The 20125-nt window shown below is 41.6% G+C and overlaps 2 protein-coding genes across 5 annotated transcripts in view; both read right to left on the reverse strand.

The window, feature by feature from the left end:
- POGZ (pogo transposable element derived with ZNF domain) overlaps nt 1-17221 on the reverse strand; it is a 53777-nt gene extending 36556 nt beyond the window's left edge. For all 4 annotated transcript variants that reach the window (XM_030324521.1, XM_030324520.1, XM_030324519.1 and 1 more), the window contains exon 1: nt 16894-17221. The gene's annotated coding sequence lies outside the window, so the exon portion shown is untranslated. The remainder of the gene's footprint in view (nt 1-16893) is intronic.
- On the reverse strand, nt 4035-12835 carry LOC115519792 (tigger transposable element-derived protein 1-like). The gene is made up of 4 exons (XM_030323670.1): nt 12306-12835; nt 11453-12191; nt 4201-4257; nt 4035-4100 (listed from the first exon to the last, which is right to left on the reverse strand). The coding sequence occupies exons 1-4, from the start codon at nt 12833-12835 to the stop codon at nt 4035-4037; spliced, it is 1392 nt and encodes a 463-aa protein (XP_030179530.1).
- Nucleotides 17222-20125: the final 2904 nt, after the last annotated feature.

Consider the following 20125-nt stretch of genomic DNA (forward strand, 5'->3'; position numbering starts at 1 on the left):
GAGTCCACTTGAGATTCTCTCTCCCCCTCTCTGCCCCTCCTCCATGGGTGTGCCCTCTCTCTAAAATAAAAAAGAAAGTTTCTTCCATCTGATCAAAGTCAAACAATGCTAGTCCTCCCATGAAAAAGATACTCTAATAAACAGAAAGAGTGGGAAAGGTAGATTTGAAAAAAAAAATGGCTAAGAAAGATGTTTGTGGCCTACTTTTTATCAAGACAGAAGAACTCCCCATGTATATGTTCTGCCAAGACATCCAATGTAAATTAAGATTCAAAATGAGCAGAAAATTCAACTCAAAATATTTTTCAAGTTCTTTACAGCAAACAAGACAAATTAACCAATAAGGCTTGTCAACCCAGAAAAAAATAAATAACCAATCTGCTGACTGAGCATATTTCACATCCATCCAAACATCTCTGAAAGACAGTGAAACCAAGTTTTTCAAACAGTCCTCAATTCTGACCTAGACTGTTGTCTCTAAGCGTGATCCTTCATTTTACCATCTATAGTTCAGGGTCAAAAAACTGTGGAAAAGACAGGCCCTACCACAATAGAGATATCAACCTAAATACTTCACAAACTTGAAACATGCAAATTTAGCACCCTTCTTGTAGTTTTCCAGTTATCAAAAAGAAATCTTCATTAACATGAAGAAATGCCATACTTAATATCTCTATCAAGATGATCATGAGAAAACACGGTAACTCTGTGGTGCTCAGTGACCCATGGCAGGTAGCACATAGTTACCTTTCAACTATTTTTGATTAAAGAAGACAGGAATTACTAAATGCCCAGTACTGCAATGTACACATCTTCCCAAACTATCATTCTACTCACGTTAACCTCTTTCTACACCAAATCTTTTAATTTAACTTCTCATAAGGAAAACAAAAACAAAAACACCTGGATTTTTTTTTTTTTTCTGTCTCTTCTCTATTACTTTGCTTTAAGTGTATTTCTGACTTGGATACTTCACATTAACAAACAAACATGCTGAGATTCAATCCTTACCCAATTTAGGGGCATTTTAATTTCTTCTGAAAAACTGCCAGGCAAAAATGTGAATTTCAGAAAAGGCCAGCACATAGGGAACACAGTGCCACATCAAGAGGAAAATGTGAGATGGACAGAAAATTTGAGAATCATACCAAAACCAAGTGAAGGGGCAAACTTTCATCATATTATAACTGTGAGTCTCTGAATCAAGACTGTTGTGATTCTTTTCTTCTATTTTTTAAAATGTGATATAAATTCTAATTAAATACAAAAGTAGAGATGTATCTATCACCCACCTTCAAAAATTATCAACCCAAAATTGTTTTATCTATGCCTCCCTTCTTCATCTTATATTGAAGCTAATCTCTACATTATTCATAAATATTTTGGCATGGACCTCTAAAAGATAAGCACCTGAAAGATATAACAAAAGAAAAAAAATAGTACCATTGCATGCCTAAAAATTGGTAGTCCCTTAAAATCATTTAGTCAACATTCAAATTTCAATTTCTCTCAAATACCATACTTTTTTTTTCAATATATGAAATTTATTGTCACACTGGTTTCCATACAACACCCAGTGCTCATCCCAAAAGGTGCCCTCAATACCCATCACCCACCCTCCCCTCCCTCCCACCCCCCATCAACCCTCAGTTTGTTCTCAGTTTTTAACAGTCTCTTATGCTTTGGCTCTCTCCCACTCTAACCTCTTTTTGTTTTTTTTTCCTTCCCCTCCCCCATGGGTTTCTGTTAAGTTTCTCAAGATCCACATAAGAGTGAAACCATATGGTATCTGTCTTTCTCTGTACCATACTTTTTTAAAGTTTGTCTGAATTAGGATCCAAATAAGGTCCATATATTATGATTATTTGATAAGTTTAAGTCTTTTAATTTATAAATCATTTTTTTCCCTCCCTTGCCATTTATTTGTTGAAGAACCAGTTCATCTCTTGTAGATTCTACAACCTGGATATTGTTGATCACATATCCATAGCGTTTACTATATGCCTCTGTCCCCCTGGATATCCTGAAATTGACAGTTGGATCTAGTGGCATGATTATATACAGGATGAACTCTCCCTCCCCCCCCCCCCCCCCCCGAAGACTACTCTTAAGGGTAGAGTTTTCTTCCATCTGGGGGCATGCTCGATGCTGGATCTAATCATCCTAAATCTGTCCTTCCTTCATTTACTAACTAGAACACTTCTATTTAAAAAAACAAGTAGGGGCGCCTGGGTGGCGCAGTCGGTTGGGCATCCGACTTCAGCCAGGTCACGATCTCGCGGTCCGTGAGTTCGAGCCCCGCGTCAGGCTCTGGGCTGATGGCTCCGAGCCTGGAGCCTGTTTCCGATTCTGTGTCTCCCTCTCTCTCTGCCCCTCCCCCGTTCATGCTCTGTCTCTCTCTGTCCCAAAAATAAATAAAAAAAAAACGTTGAAAAAAAATAAAAAAAAATAAAAATAAAAATAAAAAATAAAAAAACAAGTAGGGGCACCTGGGTGGCTGAGTTGGTTGAGCATTCAACTCTTGATTTTAGCTCAGGTCATGATCTCAGGGTTTTGTGAGTTCCAGTTGACTGTGCAGAGCCCACTTTGGATCCTCTGCCCCTTCTCTCTCTGTCCCTCCCCAACTTGTGCTTGTGCTCTCAAAATAAACTTTAAAAAACAAAACAAAAAACCCAAAAAAGCCAAAACATTTATATTATTTGGCTACCCATGGTGCAGTTCACATAGTAAAGTCTTGATTCCTTCTATCTTGCTTTTTTTCCCTTTACCAGTTTTCAAAATAATGATGCAATAGTATTTCACCAAAGTGAATAAGCTTGCTCTTAAACTATCATTATGGTATCATATTTTAAACATAATTTACGTGTTTTGGTCCACTGCAGTTATCTTTATTGATACTCAAAAGTGTCCTATTTTGGCCAGTCAAACTTCAGCTGGCTTCCCAGTCCTTCTGACACCTAAGTGTCTACTAAAATCCTGGCAATCTAATAGCTCCAGGATCAGTTCACATATTTCCTTCCCCAGACCTAGAATATGCCATTTCTTTAAGGAGCTCTGATTCCTATTGGTGGGAAATGATGTTCCAAGACCTCAGTCTAGATGCTCGGGACCTTTCTGCTCATTTTATTTTTTAAAAGATTTTTAAAAGTTTATTTATTTATTTATTTATTTATTTATTTATTGAGAGGGAGAGAGAGAGAGAGAGAGAGAGAGAGAGAGAGAGAACGAGTGGGGGAGGGGCACAGAGAAGGGGGGCAGAGGATCCAAAGCAGGATCTGTGCTGACAGCAGATAGCCTGATGTGGGGCTCATTTAACTCACAACCCCAAGATCAAGATCTGCATGCTATTCCAACTGAGCCAGCGAGACGTCCCTCTGCTCACTTTTAATATAAAATTAGGGGCACCTGGGTGGTTTAGTCAATTAAGTGTGACTCCAGATTTTGGCTCAGGTCATGATATCACAGTTCATGAGTTCAATCCCCACATCTGGCTCTGCGTGGACAGGTGGAGGCTGCTTGGGATCCCCCCCCCCCCCGGCTCTCTGCCCCTCTCCTGTTTGCTTGCTCTCTCCCCCTCAAAAAATAAACTACAAAAAAAAATTTTTTAATATAAAATTATCTCCAGGGGCATCTTGGTGCCTCAACTGGTTGAGCATTTGACTCTTAATTTTGGCTAAGGTCATGGTCTCACAGTTAGTGGGATCAAGCCCCAGGATCTGCAGTAAGTGTGGAGCCTGACTGGGATTCTCTCTCTCCCTCTCTCTATGCCCTCCCCTATGTGTTCTCTCTCTCTCTCTCTCTCTCTCTCTCAGAATGAATAAACATTTTAAAAGATAAAATAAAATAATCTTCATATCAACCACCGATTATTAGTCAGCTATCTTCAATTTCACTCCCATGGCATTTGGCAGAATGTTCCACATCCACAAAGAACATGTTTTAGAAACTAAAAAAATTCTATTTTCTCCTTAAATTCTTTGAGATTTCTCAGTCTTGTAACATATTTACTGAACAAAAAATTCTCATTAATCTCATTACTTCCACTCTTCCCCTATCCCCAACCTCTTCCCTTCCCCTAACAAGAAGGCTGGGTCATTTTCCTGAAGGGCAGAATTTACATATACAGTTGACCCTTGAACAATATGGGTTTGAGCTGGGCAAGCCTACGTATAGATTTTTTTTTTTTTTCAATAAACGTACCGGAAAAGTTTGGAGATTTGTGACAATTTGAAAAACCTCACAGATGAACTGTGTAGCCTAGAAATGTCAAAAAACAAAATAAGAAAAAGGTAGCTATGTCTTGAATTCATAAAATATATTTAGATACTCATTTATCATTTACTACCATAAAATATACACAAATTAAAAAAGTCAAAATTCATCAAAATTTACACACCTACAGACTGTACATGGTGTCATTTGCAATAGAGAAATGTAAACAAACATGTAGTATTAAATAACTGCATTAAATTAACTGTAGTATATATTGTACTACTGTAATAATTTTGTAGCCACCTCCTATTACTAACTGCAGTGAGCTCAAGCATTGTGGTATCCCAATGTCCCCTTAAAACATCACTTGAGCAGCTGATCTCTCCAGTAAATTGTGTTATCACAGTAAAAAATGATCTCTCACAGTTCTTGCTATTAGCAGTTAAGTTCTTGGAAAGTCAAAAGTTATACGTAGATTTTTGACTGGGGAGGTTATCGGGCTGTTAATATCCATAACCCCCACACCTTTCAAGGGTCAACTGTACTTAAAAATTTTTAAGGACAATCAAAAAGGATACATTTAGTTTAATCAAGTCCTTTTGCAAGCAACTATTTTTTGAAAGACAGTCTTTTTTTTTAATGTTTATTTATTTTGAGAGAGAGCAGGTATCCAAAGTGGGGAAGGGATAGAGAAAGAGACAGAGAATCCCAAGCAGGCTCTGTGCAGTCAGCACAGAGCCAGGCACGGGCTCAATTTCATGAACCCATGAGATTATGACCTGAGCCAAAAATCAAGAGTCAGACACTTAACTGACTGAGCCACCAAGGTGCCCCTAAAGACAGTCTTTTCTTGAATGCCAAAACAACGACAGATCACCTCAAAGATATCAAACAAATTTCTTAACTATTCCTAACAAAAACTTTATCCACAGCATATAAGCTCAAATAGCTAGTAAGGTTCCTTTCCAAGGTGGAAGGGGGTGGGAGGTTTAGATAAAGCAAAAGGCCTACAACTTGACTTATAAACAAAGACCTTATTTCTCCCTTCAATAAAATTCCCGAGAGATAAAAAATTTCATCATGTCCCACTGTTCTCCAGCATATACCAGGCACACAGTGGAGCCTACCTGAGGAAGAAACTTGGGTTTGACAGCTGTTAAAGGGAAACCAAATCATAAAGGACATCATTAAGGAATCTTCTTCACACATGCCAGTGGATTTTATCCAACTCAATGATACTCAAAAATGGGGACTACTTGCCCTCCAGAAGACATTTGGCAATGTCTACAGAAATTTTTGGTAGACATAACTATAGGGAGGGCTGGGGAGGGCTGCTACTGGCATCCATCTAGTGGGCAGTGGCCAGGGATGCTACTAAACATCCTATAATACACAGGTCAGCTAGGGACTTACCTGCTCTAAAACATCAATAGTGCCAAGATTAAGAAACTCTGATCAAATGGAATCCATGCTCTGAAATGGACATTTTTTTCAATGTTTAATTTTATTTTTGAAAGAGAGAGAGCATGCGCACGCACAAACGGGAGGGGCAGAAAGAACGAGAGACAGGATCTGAAGCTAGCTCTGTGCTGAGAGTGGAGAGCCCGATGTGGGGCTCAAACTCACAAACCACGAGATCATGATCTGAGCTGAAGTTGGACACTTAACCGACTGAGTCACCCAGGTGGCCCTGAAGGGGAAAATTTTTTTAAAGCTATCATCCCACATTCTATGCATAAAGAACTATCATTTCTTGGGTGCCTGAGTGACTCAGTCGGAGCATCTGACTCTTGATTTCGGCTCAGGTCATGATCTCAGGGTCACAGGATCAAACCTGCATCCAGCTCCACACTGAGCGTGGAACCTGCTTAAGATTCTCTATCTCTCCCTCTGCCCCCTCCCCAACCCGCACTCTTTCTCTCTCAAAATAAATAAATAAACATTAAAAAAAAAGAAGAAGAAATGGAAATTAGGTTAAAGGACTTTGGGAAATTATATCCACAAAAATTATTCACTAGTCAATATTGACAATAACATACTGATAGTAACCAATAAAATTAATAGTAACCATAATTTTAGAGGATTGACTGTTTCGAGGAGAAATTAGGTACTTGGGCAAGAAAAGAATGGCACAGAAGTTGTCAAATGAACATGAAGATAAAATCAAGTTTCACAGATAGATGATTATAACGTGAAACAAACCTTATAATCATCTCACGAACCATGACATCATGACTTGAGCCGAAATCAAGAGTTGGATGCTTAACTGACCGAGCCACCCAGGTGCCCCTAATCTCCATTTCTAAATTTCTGGTTTTGACCCCTTTACAATTCCACTATGGTTTGCTTCTGCTAAATATATCTACCCTCCTTGCCTGTCCAACTTCCAACTCATTTTCTCAGAGGGCAGTGAACCAAAAGGACATGAAGCAAACTTACTTCTGCATTCTTTCTCAAAGTCTTGTTGTTATATTTGAACTGTAAGTTACAAAGGTAGCTCTATTATCTCAAACACCAAAAGTTATGACAGTACTTAAGTTTAAACAGAAAAATGTTAGCAGATAATTCAGACTCTGCCTCTCATCAACTGTTGTAAACAACAAACAAGCCACTGACAATTATGGTTAACCTTAATCAAATCAAGGGGTGCTTGGGTGGCTCAGTTGGTTGAGCATCTGACTTCAGCTCAGGTCATGATCTCATGGTTGGTTTCTAGGTTCAAGCCCATATCGGGCTCTCTCCTGACAGCTCAGAGCCTGAAGCCTGCTTTGGATTCTGTGTCTCCCTTTCTCTCTCTGCCTCTCCCCTATTTGTGCTCACTCACTCGAAAATGAAAAATAAACATTAAAAAACCAAAAAAACCCCAACAAATCAAGTATTTAAATTTAACTTGCAGTTTGTAGGAAACACAGCAATAGAGGAATAAGTTAAGCAGCTGCACAAGAAAATAATGAGGTAAATCCAGGTGGGAAGTTCTATAAAGAAATAATCAGACAAATGCAGAATAGAGAACATTCTATAAAAGTAGCAACATGTTCTCTTTAAAAATGTGACACACACACACACACACACCCCCACACACACCCCAAACTAAATTAGAAGACACTAGGGGTTGGGGCACCTGGGTGGCTCGGTTGAGTGTCCAACTCTTGATTTTGGCTCAGGTCAGGATCCCAAAGTCGTGGGATCAGACTGGTGTCAAACTCCATGCTAAATGTGGAGCCTGCTTGAGATTCTCTCTCTCCCTCTTTCCCTCTGCTCCTCTCCCCACCCCCACCTGCACACACGCACACTCTCTCTCTAAAATAAAAAAAATAAAAAAGAAAGAAACTAAAGAGCCATAAGAAAATGCAACACTTGAACCTTTATTGGATTTTGATTCATATAAAAGCTATAAATGACATTTTGGGAACAAATGAAACATTTGAATATATAGACTACATAATATTTGGTAATTACTTTTAGTTTCTAAAAATTTTTAAAATTTCATTTCCAGTATAGTTAACATACAATGTTAGTTTCAGGTCTGCAACAAAGTGATTCAACAATCCTACACTTTACTCAGCACTCATCAAGAGAAATATACCCTTAACAAAAACGATAGGGGTGCCTGAGCGGCTCAGGCAGTTAAGCGTTGGACTCTTGATTTTGGTTCAGGTCATGATCTCAGGGTTGGTGAGTTTGAGCCCTGCATTAGGATCTGCGCTGACAGAACTGCAGAGCCTGCTTGGGATTCTGTCTCTTTCTCTCTCTGTCCCTCTGAGGTCCCTCCCAACTTGGGAATTTTTTTTTGAATTTTCTTTACAAGAACGGTTATGTTAGAGTTATATAGGAGAATGTATTTATTCTTAGCAAGTGCCTGAAATATTTAGTGGAAATGTCATGATTTTCAAGTGGCTTAGCAAACATATGCATATTTTAGTGCTTTCTTATAGACATTAGTATGTTAAAACACCATTGTGTCTAGGTAAGAGGTTCACTGTCATACACCTTGTACTTTCACTTTCACGTGCATGACGTTTTCTTTAAAAAAAAAAAAATGTTTATTTACTTTTGAGAGACAGAGCGTGAGTAGGGAAAGGGCAGAGAGAGAGGGAGACACAGAATTTTAAGCAGGCTCCAGGCTCTGAGCTGTCAGCACAGAGCCCGACGCGGGGCTCAAACCCACGAACCATGAGATCATGACCTGGACCGAAGTCAGATGCCCAACCAACTGAGCCACCCAGGCACCCCCGTGCATGAAATTTTCTTAATAAAAAAGTTGCGGGAAATCAGATGAATAAGGTCTGACAATCTAATGTAAAACATGACTATACTTGATAACACTGTACCATATCACTGAAATTTGCTGAATAGAACTTAAATGTTCTCACATGCAGAAAAAATAAATGTGAGGTGATGAATGTGTTCATTAACTAGATGGAGGGAATCCTTTTACAATGTACATGAAATCACCATATGTACACTTGAAATATCTTACATTTTGGCAATTATACTTCAATAAGGTTGAAATTTAAAAAAAAAAAGTTGGGCGTAAAAACCACCTATTCATATTTTGGTTATGATATTTTTGCACTACCATATTCTGCCACTATCCTTTTGCCATTTACTAAATCAAACTGGTAGCCTTGTTGATTTTCTATTTAACTTGTTCTTATTTCTAGGAGCAATTTTCACATAGATTCGCATATACACATTTTTTAAAACATACATAATTAATGTTAGAAAAAATGTATTTAAGGTGGATTATGTTGGCTACCAAGGAGGTACTGTAAGAGGAGACAGACTCTGCCATCTTCCATTAAGCCAACCCATTATTTGACATCTTAGTAACCTATTTGGTCTCTGTATTTTACAGCAGTAATTGTAGTGACAACCTAATTTTTGTATACTTAGACTTTACTCAATAATGTGGCTCACACAGGACTATTAGCAATTCCCACAGTCTTTTAAGTCTTTGTCATTCATCTTTCCACCCATAATATGGGTATACCAGACATACCTTTCTAGGGAGAAGTGAACTACACCTTAAGCACTGGCAAATATGGTAATCTATACTCAGATCCTAGCTAATCAGTAGAAGTCTACATAATTGAAAAGATACAAAGAGAATCTTTACAAACAACCTGTTATTTAAAAGCGACAAGGTGTGCCTGGGTGGCTCAAACGGTTAAGCATCCGACTCCTGATTTCCACTCAGGTCATGATCTCACAGTTCCTGGGGCTTGGTTTGTGGGATCAAGCCCCACGTTGGGCTCAAGCTGAGGCTGCTTGGGATCCTCTCTGCCCCTTCCCCCTTCCCATTCATTCTCTCTCTCACACACAAAATGAATAAACGTTAAAAAAAAAACAAAACAACTGGCTGGAGCCAGCAGTTGGGCTCTGTGCTGACAGCTCAGAGCCTGGAGCCTGCCTCAGATTCTGTGTCTCCCTCTCTCTCTGCCCCCTCCTCTACTTGTGTACACACACACACACACACACACACATACACACAATGCTCTCTCTCAAAAATAAACAAACATTACAAAAACAAAAATTTTAAGAACATACCCTCTTACTCTAGGGTAAGAAATAATAATCCTCAAAACAACTGGCATCTGTTTTCAAGTTATCTCAATTTTTGTCTAGATTAATTCTAGAAAACCTATAGAGCTGACTACTTAATATGGCTATAAAATTATCGTTAAACCTGTAAGAAGCTTTTATTGTCTTTTGCATGACTGATTTCATCCCTTACAGAATCTAACAGTTGTAGAACCTCACATATAATATTCACAATGTGTTCCTCAACAGTGTTAATAACCTAATGCTCCCAAACACAAAATACTTTCAATTTACCAGGCAGCAAATCTATCAAGAAGCACCCAGATAAGAGCTCTGTGCTCTTTACTAAAACAACTAAAGTAAGCAGTAAGTTCTCTATTTTTAAAGGGTTCAATATTCAGGGGTCCCTTTCCCAAGAAGCTTTTCTTCGCTGACAGTTGTGTGACCTATATTCCATTTCTACTCCCTTGATATCATTTAACTCTTCTAAATACTAGTAATATGTTAGTCTATTTCCCTTTTCTCCTCCTGAGTTATACGTAAAAATGTTTTTTGTGGATATGGCTTTATTATCACAAACCCGAATGCCAAGAATCTATCAAAGTCTTATTACATTGATATGATAAAGGCACCAAACAGCTCTAGGGTTTGTAATTTAAATCAGAAATCACCACCCTCAGGGTGCCTGGGTGGTTCAGTCCGTTAAGTCCGACTCTTGATTTCGGCTATGGCCACAATCTCATGGTTTGTTGGTTCAGGATCCCAGGCCATCAGCCTGGAGCTTGCTTGGGGATTGATTCCCTGCCTCTCAAAATACATAAATAAACTTTTAAAAAAAGCGTTGGGGGTAGCTGGATGGCTCAGTTGGTTAAGCATCCAACTTCGGCTCAGGTCATGATTTCATAGGTTGTGAGTTCGAGCCCCACGTCAGGCTCTGTGCTGACAGCTCAGAGCCTGGAGCCTGCTTCAGATTCTGTGTCTCCCTCTCTCTCTCTGCCCCTCCCCTGCTGTGCTCTCCCTCCCCCTCTCAAAAATAAACAAACTTAAAAAAAAATAATAAAATGAAAAAAAAGAAATCTCCACCCTCAACAGAAAGACATACAGTAAAACCTTGGCTTGCGAGCATAATTTGTTCTGGAAACATGCTTGTAATCCAAAGCACTCGTATATCAAAGCGAAATTTCCCCATAAGAAATAACAGAAACTCAGATGATCCATTCCACACCCAAAAATACTCATGTAAAAATGATTACAATATTGCAATATAAAATAATAAAGAAAATACAAAATATAAAGAAAAATAAATAAATTAACCTGCACTTACCTTTGAAAACCTTCGTGGCTGGTGTGAGGGAGACAAGAGAGAGGAGGGTTATTGTGTAGGACGACTTTCACTATCACTAATGGAATCACTGCTATGTATTGGCTCAATGCAATCTTTCTCTTTTCGTGCAACTTTAACAAGGAACCTATCCAATGACACTTACTTTTGCCTCCTTTTGAGGATTTCGCGGAAATGTGACATTGCATTGTCGTTAAACAGATTCATCGCTTGCACTGCTACAGCCTTATTCAGGTGGTGCTTTTCTACAAAATTTTGCACTGTTTCCCACATTTTACACATCTCCCTAATCTCATCTGAAGTGAGGGATTCCTCTGCCTTTTTCTCCTCTGCAGACGAGATCTCCTCCATAACCTTTTGCTGTTGCTCGCGATGCAGATCCATCAGTTCATCGGTGGTCAGCTCCTGACCATGTTCCTCCACCAGCTCCTGGATGTCATCCTCGTTCACCTCTAGGCCCATGGTCTTCCCCAAGGACACAATTTCATCGACAACTGGCGCCTCCTGTTCATGAGCAAGCCCCTCTAGGTCATGTCCAAGAACACAATCAGGCCACAGTTTTCTCCAAGCAGAACAGAGGGTTCTCTTGGTGACCCCATCCCAGGCTTTATCAATGATCTTGAGGCAGTTCACGATGTGGAAATGATTTTTCCAAAACTCTCGTAGAGTAAGGTTTGTTCCTTTGGTCACCTCAAAGCATTGCTGAAATAGTGCTTTGATGTAAAGCTTTTTAAAGTTTGAAATGACCTGCTGATCCATGGGCTGGAGGATTGGAGTGGTGTTGGGAGGAAGGAACTTGCCCTTAATGAACTCGAATTCCTCCAGTAAGTCGTCCTCAAAGCCTGGAGGATGAGCAGGAGCATTATCCATGACCAGCAAGGCTTTGAGTGGCAGATTCTTTTCTAAAAGGTATTTCTTCACTGCAGGACCAAAGACCTCGTTGATCCACTCAATGAACAACATACGAGTGACCCAAGCCTTGCTGTTGGACCGCCACATAACGTTTAACTGGCTCTTCTGAATCTTGCATTTCTTGAAGGCTCGTGGATTCTCAGAATGATACACAAGCAGGGGCTTGACTTTAAAATCCCCGCTTGCATTAGCACAAAACAAGAGGGTGAGATGGTCTTTCATGGGCTTGTGACCAGGCATTGCATTCTCTTCTTCTGTAATGTAGGTCCTCTTTGGCATCTTTTTCCAAAAAAGCCTCGTCTCGTCGCAGTTAAAAACTTGTTCTGGCAGGTAACACTCAGAAACCATGAGCTTCTGGAACTCAGTAGCGAATGCCTCAGCTGCCTTAGCATCCAAACTTGCAGCTTCTCCGTGCTTCGCAACACTACGGATGCCACTTCTCCTCTTAAAGTTATCAAACCATCCCCTGCTTGCCTTGAAGCCTTCTTCTTTTTCTGTTGACGTACCTGGCAGTTTACTTACAAGGTCAGTGTACAAGGCCTTTGCCTTCTCACAGATAAAATTCTCAGTCACAGTATCACCTGCTAGTTGCTTCTCGTTTATCCAAACCAGAAGCAACTTCTCTACATCTTCCAGAACACGTGGCCGTTGCTTTGATATTCTCGTGACTCCTTTTGCTGCATCTAGCCCCCTTATTTCTTCTTTCTTCTTTAATATTGTACAAATGGTCGACGTAGACTTCTTATAAAATCTTGCAATTTCAGCCACTCGCATACCTCGTTCATACTTCTTGATGATCTCCTTCTTAACTTCCACTGTAATCATCTCCTTCTTCTTACCACCTTTCTTTTCAACATTTTTCCGCCTGGGGGCCATTGTATACGCTTGCACGGATGTTGACTACAGTACAGTATTAATAAACTCTTGTTACCGTATTTAATGTAATTGGCAATAAGGCAGCAGAGGAAAGGGTCTATATCTGCAGGCAGCCTGACCTAGAATGAAGCAAAGCATTCCTAAGCTTACTCTTGTATGGAAAAACAAAGGACTGTCCATAGGTGCTTTGAAGTGACAAAACATACACTAGTGCCAGCTGTGGGCACCTTCCAACGTTCTGAAAGATCACTGATTTCTGCCAGATGCTGCGGCCTGAGACCGAGCATCTGGGCATGGGAGACCATCACCCACAAGCCCGTAGAAAAAGAAGAACCACTGGCTCAGTTGTGATCATGTGACATTCAGTGTCACATACTACTTGTATTGCAAGACATCGCTAGTTTATCAAGTTAAAATTTATTGGAAATGTTTGCTCGTCTTGCAGAACACTCGCAGAACAAGTTACTCGCAATCCAAGGTTTTACTTGTATGTAGAATAAAGACTGAAAAGTTACCTGGAATATACTTTAATATAATACCAGGCGTTATTTTGTAGTTTACACTCATCACCTCAATGAATTCTCACAATTATACGTCCTAAGTACTACATTTTACAAATGAGATTAAAAAGGAGGTTTAGAGAGATTAAGTAACTTGCCCAAGGTTAAAGTTAGTAGATAACACACCAAGACTCGAATCAAAGTTTTTCTGTAAAATTCTCCCCCAAGCCACTGCCTCTTCCATTACTAACTCCAACACACACCTGTAAATTCTCCAGAAGTTCCTACATTGAGGCAGATTTGGATGATCTCAGAAGCAGAAGCATAGAACAACACCCAGTGATTCTCAAATGTTTTGGTTTCAGGACCGCTTTACATTCTTAAAATTATTGAGGACCTCAAAAAGTTTTTATTTATGTGGATTCTATCTTTTGATATTTACCATGTAAGGCCTTAAAACAAAAAAAGTTAAATACTTATCAACACAATTAACAATAACCATCAAAGTTAATATAAAGAACATTTTCAATTAGAAGTTATCTTTTTCCCCAAAATAATTAGAAAAGTAATACTGTTTTACATTTTTGCCAATTGTTTAGGTATAGCTTAATAGAAGGCAGTTGGATTCTCATAGCTGCGTATGCATTCAGTCTGTTTGCTGTATGTTGTTTTCGTTAAGTATACGACTATCTAGCCTCACACAGCAGAAAAAAAGTCTTCTGAAAACCTTTTCAGATAGCTGTGTGTATTGACACAATACTAAAACTCAAAAAATGGTAGTTTCTTAAATAAGTTACATCTTGGAATCTGAATCCCTATCAACCCACTTTTTGTATTTTCTTACATTAAAATCCACTGATGTACCTTGCATTTTGAAAGGATCATTTACCCATGATATTTTGAAACATCACACATTGGTCACTTGGAAAATACAAATTTACTGAAATGTCCAGGTTCCAAATGTTGACACATTTCACTAGAATTATAAATACAATTTAAAAAATACTTAAAAATCACAGTCATTAACACTGATGCTACAAGAAAAGTCTTTAAAGTACTGGGAAGCTGTCAAACCTGAGAGGTCAACTTTTTTAAAAGTTTATTTTGAGACAGAGAAAGATAGGGTACACACGCGAGATGTCAACTTTGAACAAATTCTTATTTTCACGCTCAAATTTTTATCATTGGTAACAAATACTTAGTCAACGGTTTTCCTTGAAGTGACAAGCTCACTTCATTTTCAGAAAATATCTGCCAGGGGTGCCTGGGCGGCTCAGTTGGTCGGACTCTTGATTTCTGCTCAGGTCATAATCCCAGGGTCGTGGGATGGGGCCCCACATCAGGCTCTGTGCTGAGCATGGAACCTGCTTAAGATTCTTTCTCCCTCTGCCCCACTCATGCTCAGTCTCTTTAAAAAAAAAAACAAAAAAACTACCAAACATTAAAGTGTGAAAATAACTAGTCAGTCGTTCAAGTAAAAATGCAGCTCATAACTCAATCTCACAAGTGCTTTTTCTTATGCGAAGGATCATACCTCCTTAGGCCGCAAGTGTCCTTTCTTAAAAAACTAAAAAGACATCCACTCAAGGGTTGAGATTTTTAAATTTATTTTAAAAGCACCTGTAGGACAGGGGCAAACAGAGAGGGCGGCATTCCTGCTGTCCAGGCAGAGTCCCATGCAGGGCTCCATCACAGGAAGGGTGGGATCATGACCTGAGAAGAAATCAAGACCCCTACACTTAACGACTGAACCAACCAGGTGCCCCAATTAATAAATCACTTTTACTGCTTCACCAAGGACATTCTCACATGGAATGTCATGCAACCGCCTTGCTTTGTGCTAAGGCACCACCAGCAGTTTTACCCAGCTTTGCTTTTGGATCATCAGTGCAAATGTCACTGAAAAGAAATGAGTACCATCTTAGTATCACCTATTTTGAAAATAGTTATGACCTCTCAGCTCCCCTGAAAGGCTTTATGCTAAACCAAAATTCTCAATGTGGTAGTTGCCTTAATTAGCCTCAGCTAAAGGACTGTGGGTTAAAAATGTAGAGAAGATGGCACCCCCCCATCCTGCCCAAAGAGACTTAGGGATGAACCCCCCCCCCCCAAAAAAAACCCCAGCACTTTCAGCAATCTCCAAGGTACTTTTTATGTATCCCTAACAAGTGTGCGAACCAGTTGGAATTCAGAGTCCAATTCCCAGGGCCAAGAGCAACCCACGGGTCTGGACATCGGTTTATCAACAAGCAGCCTCCCCTCCCCCCCCACCCCCGCTTCCTCTCTAGCTAGATGGGAATCCTTAGAAAGTAAAACTCCGTTTCTGTGGGGTTTTGAGCTGCGGTGGATAGTGTCCAAGAGTGTAGAAGGCTAAGCTACAATCTGCACCAAGAAGGCAGAGATAGTAAAACGGTCTCCCAATTTCCATCTCGAAAACGAGATTGGGCTAAATGACTTCCAAGACTCTTCTCAGCCCCACCTTTTTCTGAGCTGAGAATGTCCAAATAAGTGAGAAGAAATACGTCCAGTGTTATTAACAGTTTGGGGAAATCCCGCGTCTGACGGGAGGAAATCTGGGTAACTCGCAGAAAGAAGGGAAAGCAGGTGGATCAACGACATCACTCTTTCCAGTAGGTGATGAGAATCTAGAAAAAAATAGTCCCTGGGATAAACATGGCGCCCACCGCGGCAGGATATAAACACCAGAAATAAAGATATTCCGCCCCATCCCATTTTATAAATCACGGCGCCATCGCAAAAATATTTTAGGTCCAAGGGAGGAGACTTTGTAAACTAACTGCAGTGCACTAAAGCCTAGGATGTACTATTGGACCGAGCAGAGATTACATAACACAAGGGAGCGGCACAGCGATCACTCATTTACTAGCTCGAGCTCAAAAAGAGCGCCCCACTCCTTCGCCGGCGGGGACGCGGCGGGAGAACCGAGCGCTACCCAACCCCCCGGGACTTCACCTCGGCGCCGCCTCGCCCCCTCGCCCGCCCCTCCCGCCGCGCCCCGGCGTCTCGCAGCCGCCCGCGCCCCCGCCCCCTTCCCCGCGGGCCGCCGCCCGCGCCCGCGCCCGCGCCCGCCCACTCCTCCGAGACGCCTCGCGCCGGGCGTGCGTGTGGACGTCGGATGTGTGCGGGGCCGTGGGGCGCGAGTGCGCGCGCGCGCGCGCCGCGGCGGACGCCGGGGGGCGGGGGCGGCCGGCAAGCAGGCAGGGGCCGCCCGGCCCGGCCCGCCGCGCGATTCCCGCGGTTCCCGGAGCGCACGCACTCACTCTCGCGCTCGCGCGCCGCACCCCACGCCCGCCGCCGCCGCGGGCCGCGCCGCCACTCGCGGGGGGCGGGGGCGCGCGCCACCGGGCCCCCGCCCCCACCCCTCGCGCACCCGCCCCATCCCCCTCTCATTGTCTCGCCTCGGAGCGCCTCGCCGAGCGAAAAGATAACGGAACCCCCGGGAGAAGGGGGTGGGGAGAGAGAAGGCTCGCCCGCTCGCTCACTCACCTCCCGTGGTCGTCGCCGCCGGTAGTCTGACCCGAGGAAGGCGCCGTCGCCTTAAAGGGACCTTGCACCCGGCGCCGGGAGAAGGGGGTGGGAGCAGGGGAGGGGACGGGGGCTTGGGGGAGACGGCTGAGAGGGAACCGTGGAGAGCGCGTCTCCCCGAGGGTGAAAGGAAACCTCCCTCGGGTTCGAGTGATTTGGGGTGGATTTTTTTTCCCGAGGGGGGCGGGGGGGCCCCGAGGGAGGGGGGTGGGGGGGCCAAGGAATGCGGCTCCGTGTACGGGAGCTGGCGCGGGGGAGAGAGACGCCGACTCCCCCCACCGACCCTCTCGCCCCGCGGAGGGATACGTCTCGTCACTTCCGCCCTCCCCCTCTCGTGGCCTTTCAATTGGTTGGAGTGCCTGGAACGTCATGAGCTCATCCTAACCCTTGCCCGGGCTTCTTTTCTAGTCAAGTTTGTCTGGGCCTGCAAATAAATAAATAAATAAGATCATTATTATTATTTTTTAATGAAATAAGGAATAATTAGCTTCAGAAGCAACATCTAAATTTTGGTGAGGAAAATGGGATTTCCAGAGAAAATATTCCCAATTCATTTGCCTGGACTTTCCAAGGAAATTTTGGGAATCTCCCCACTTTCCACTCAAGACTTGTACCTAACCTAGAGGGGACCCTCATACCTCAGGCCAGATGGTGAGGCCCAGTGGCACCAACAACTGTCATTGGAACAAAGGCAGCAAAATGGCACACACGCTTCCTCAAGAGACATTCAGCCAAGGAGCCTTATGGCAGTAGCCTTAAGAACTTTTAAAAGCTAATTTTACCCTAACCCTTCTGGAGTCTGTAAAGAAATATCACATGATTGTCTATCCAAGTAATTCATGTATGGAAACTGCTTTGAAGTCATTATGAAAAGACTCAGCAGAGATCCTCAATTCTAAAAAAATCCATAGATTCGATATCGGTGCTTTTTGCTCCAATCAAGGCTGAGATGGATTGGCCCAAAGAAACTGATTAGTCCATTCAAGACCATCCACCTGTAATTTTTCCCCAAACAAAAAGTAAGTTCTTTTCCAGGTAGCTAAGAAATTTCGTCCTTTTTCACTTACTGAGATATTTTAATATTTTCTTTGGGTATGTGAGGATGTTGTTGCTCTCTAAGCAATGCACACATATTTGCTCCAGACCAAATGTAAATCAAAGTACTATGTGAGAGACTGGGGAGATTCAAAATCATATTTATTCATTTTTTTAAATATATGTATACTCCATCAGACTGAAAATAAGCAATGGAAGTAGGCATTCCAAATTGCACACGTGTGTGCATGTGATGCCACCCATTTTCATGCCACTTCATCCCATATCATACCAAGAACATGTGAATAATTTGAACTTGTCAGTTTTAGCAAGAACTTTATTATTTGGATTAAAGAAATCAATAATCCTTCTGAAAGTACTTCTGAAGCCTTTCCAGACCTGATCTGGAAAACCCCATGATGGAATTACGGAATCAATCACCAGAGGACAAATTCTACACGAAGCTCAAATCCTATTTTATGCTTTCCTGCAATAATTGTAATTCATTACAATGTTATTTGCCTATGAAATATTCTTGTTGAAATGTATTTTGCCATGCTGCAGTGCCAGATGCTCTCTACCAAATAAGGTCTAGTCCAGTGGACTGTACCATGTACTGTTGACCAATAACCATTAGCATACCATACTGAAAATGCATCATGCATCCATTCACTTATTCAACACATTTTTATTGAGTACTTTGCTATATTCAGGCACTGTTCTAGGTGCTGGGAGTACAGCAACAAAGAAAAAATCCCGGAACTCATGAAACTCATACTCTAGTGAGAAGAGACATACAAAATACACACAAACAAATTGTTCCAATATCTATTGTTGAATAACAAATGGCCCCCAAACTTAGTGGTTTAGAACAACAACAATTTTACTATTATCTCTCATGGTTCTGGGAGGTGATCAAGCTAAGTTAAGCAGTTCTCATTTGGAGTCTCATGCAGGGGCTGGGGCTGAAGTCATCTCAAAAGCTTCCTCAAACATCTAGAGGTTGGTGATGGCTGTTGGTCAGAACAGCTGGCTGTTTGGCCTCTCCATGTGGCCTAGGCTTCCTCATGTCACAGTGGCTGAGTTCCAAGATTGAGTGCCTTATAATGACCAGGCAGAGATTGTATGGCTTTTTGTGACCTAGCCTCAGGGGTCACACAGCATCACTTCTACCACAATTACAGGCTGCCCTCCATTTGAGGCCAGCCTCAAACATCTCTCAAAGGAAGTCGTAGAAATATCACATTGTAAGAAGAGTATGTGGCATAGGAAATCTTGTTGTGACCATCTTGGAAAATATAACCTACCACACATTACATAAGTAAATATACGGTAGGTGATAATGTGATAGGTGCAATGGATGGGGAAAAAGGCAGGAGAAAGGGGGATTTGGGAGTGTGGTACAGAGGTGGGGGTGGGAATGTTGTTATTTTATGTGGGGTGGCTGGAAAAGTCTCCATTTTTTTTAATATACATATTTTATTTTATTTTATTATTTTTTAAAATTTACATCCATGGGGCGCCTGGGTGGCTCAGTCGGTTGAGCGTCCGACTTCAGCTCAGGTCACGATCTCGCAGTTTGTGGGTTCAAGCCCCGCGTCGGGCTCTGTGCTGACACCTCAGAGCCTGGAGAGCCTGCTTTGGATTCTGTGTCTCCTTCTCTTTCTGCCCCTCTCCCACTTGTGCTCTATCTCTCTCTGTCTCTCAAAAATAAATAAACATAAAATAAGTAAAAAAAAAATTTACAACCAAATTAGTTAGCATATAGTGCAACAATGATTTCAGGAGTAGATTCCTTAGTGCCCCTTACCCATTTAGCCCATCCCCCCTCCCACAACCCCTCCAGTAACCTTCAGTTTGCTCTTCATATTTATGAGTCTCTTCTGTTTTGTCCCCCTCCCTGTGTTTATATTATTTTTGTTTCCCTTCCCTTATGCTCATCTGTTTTGTCTCTTAAAGTCCTCATATGAGTGAAGTCATATGATATTTGTCTTTCTCTGACTAATTTCACTTAGCGTAATTCTCTCCAGTTCCATCCACATAGTTGCAAATGGCAAGATTTTATTCTTTTTGATTGCCGAGTGATACTCCATTGTATGTATATATATATACACACACACCACATACCACATCTTCTTTATCCATTCATCTATCGATG

This window comes from Lynx canadensis, chromosome C1 (genome assembly GCF_007474595.2).
Source record: "Lynx canadensis isolate LIC74 chromosome C1, mLynCan4.pri.v2, whole genome shotgun sequence".
In the NCBI taxonomy this organism is placed as follows: Eukaryota; Metazoa; Chordata; class Mammalia; order Carnivora; family Felidae; genus Lynx; species Lynx canadensis.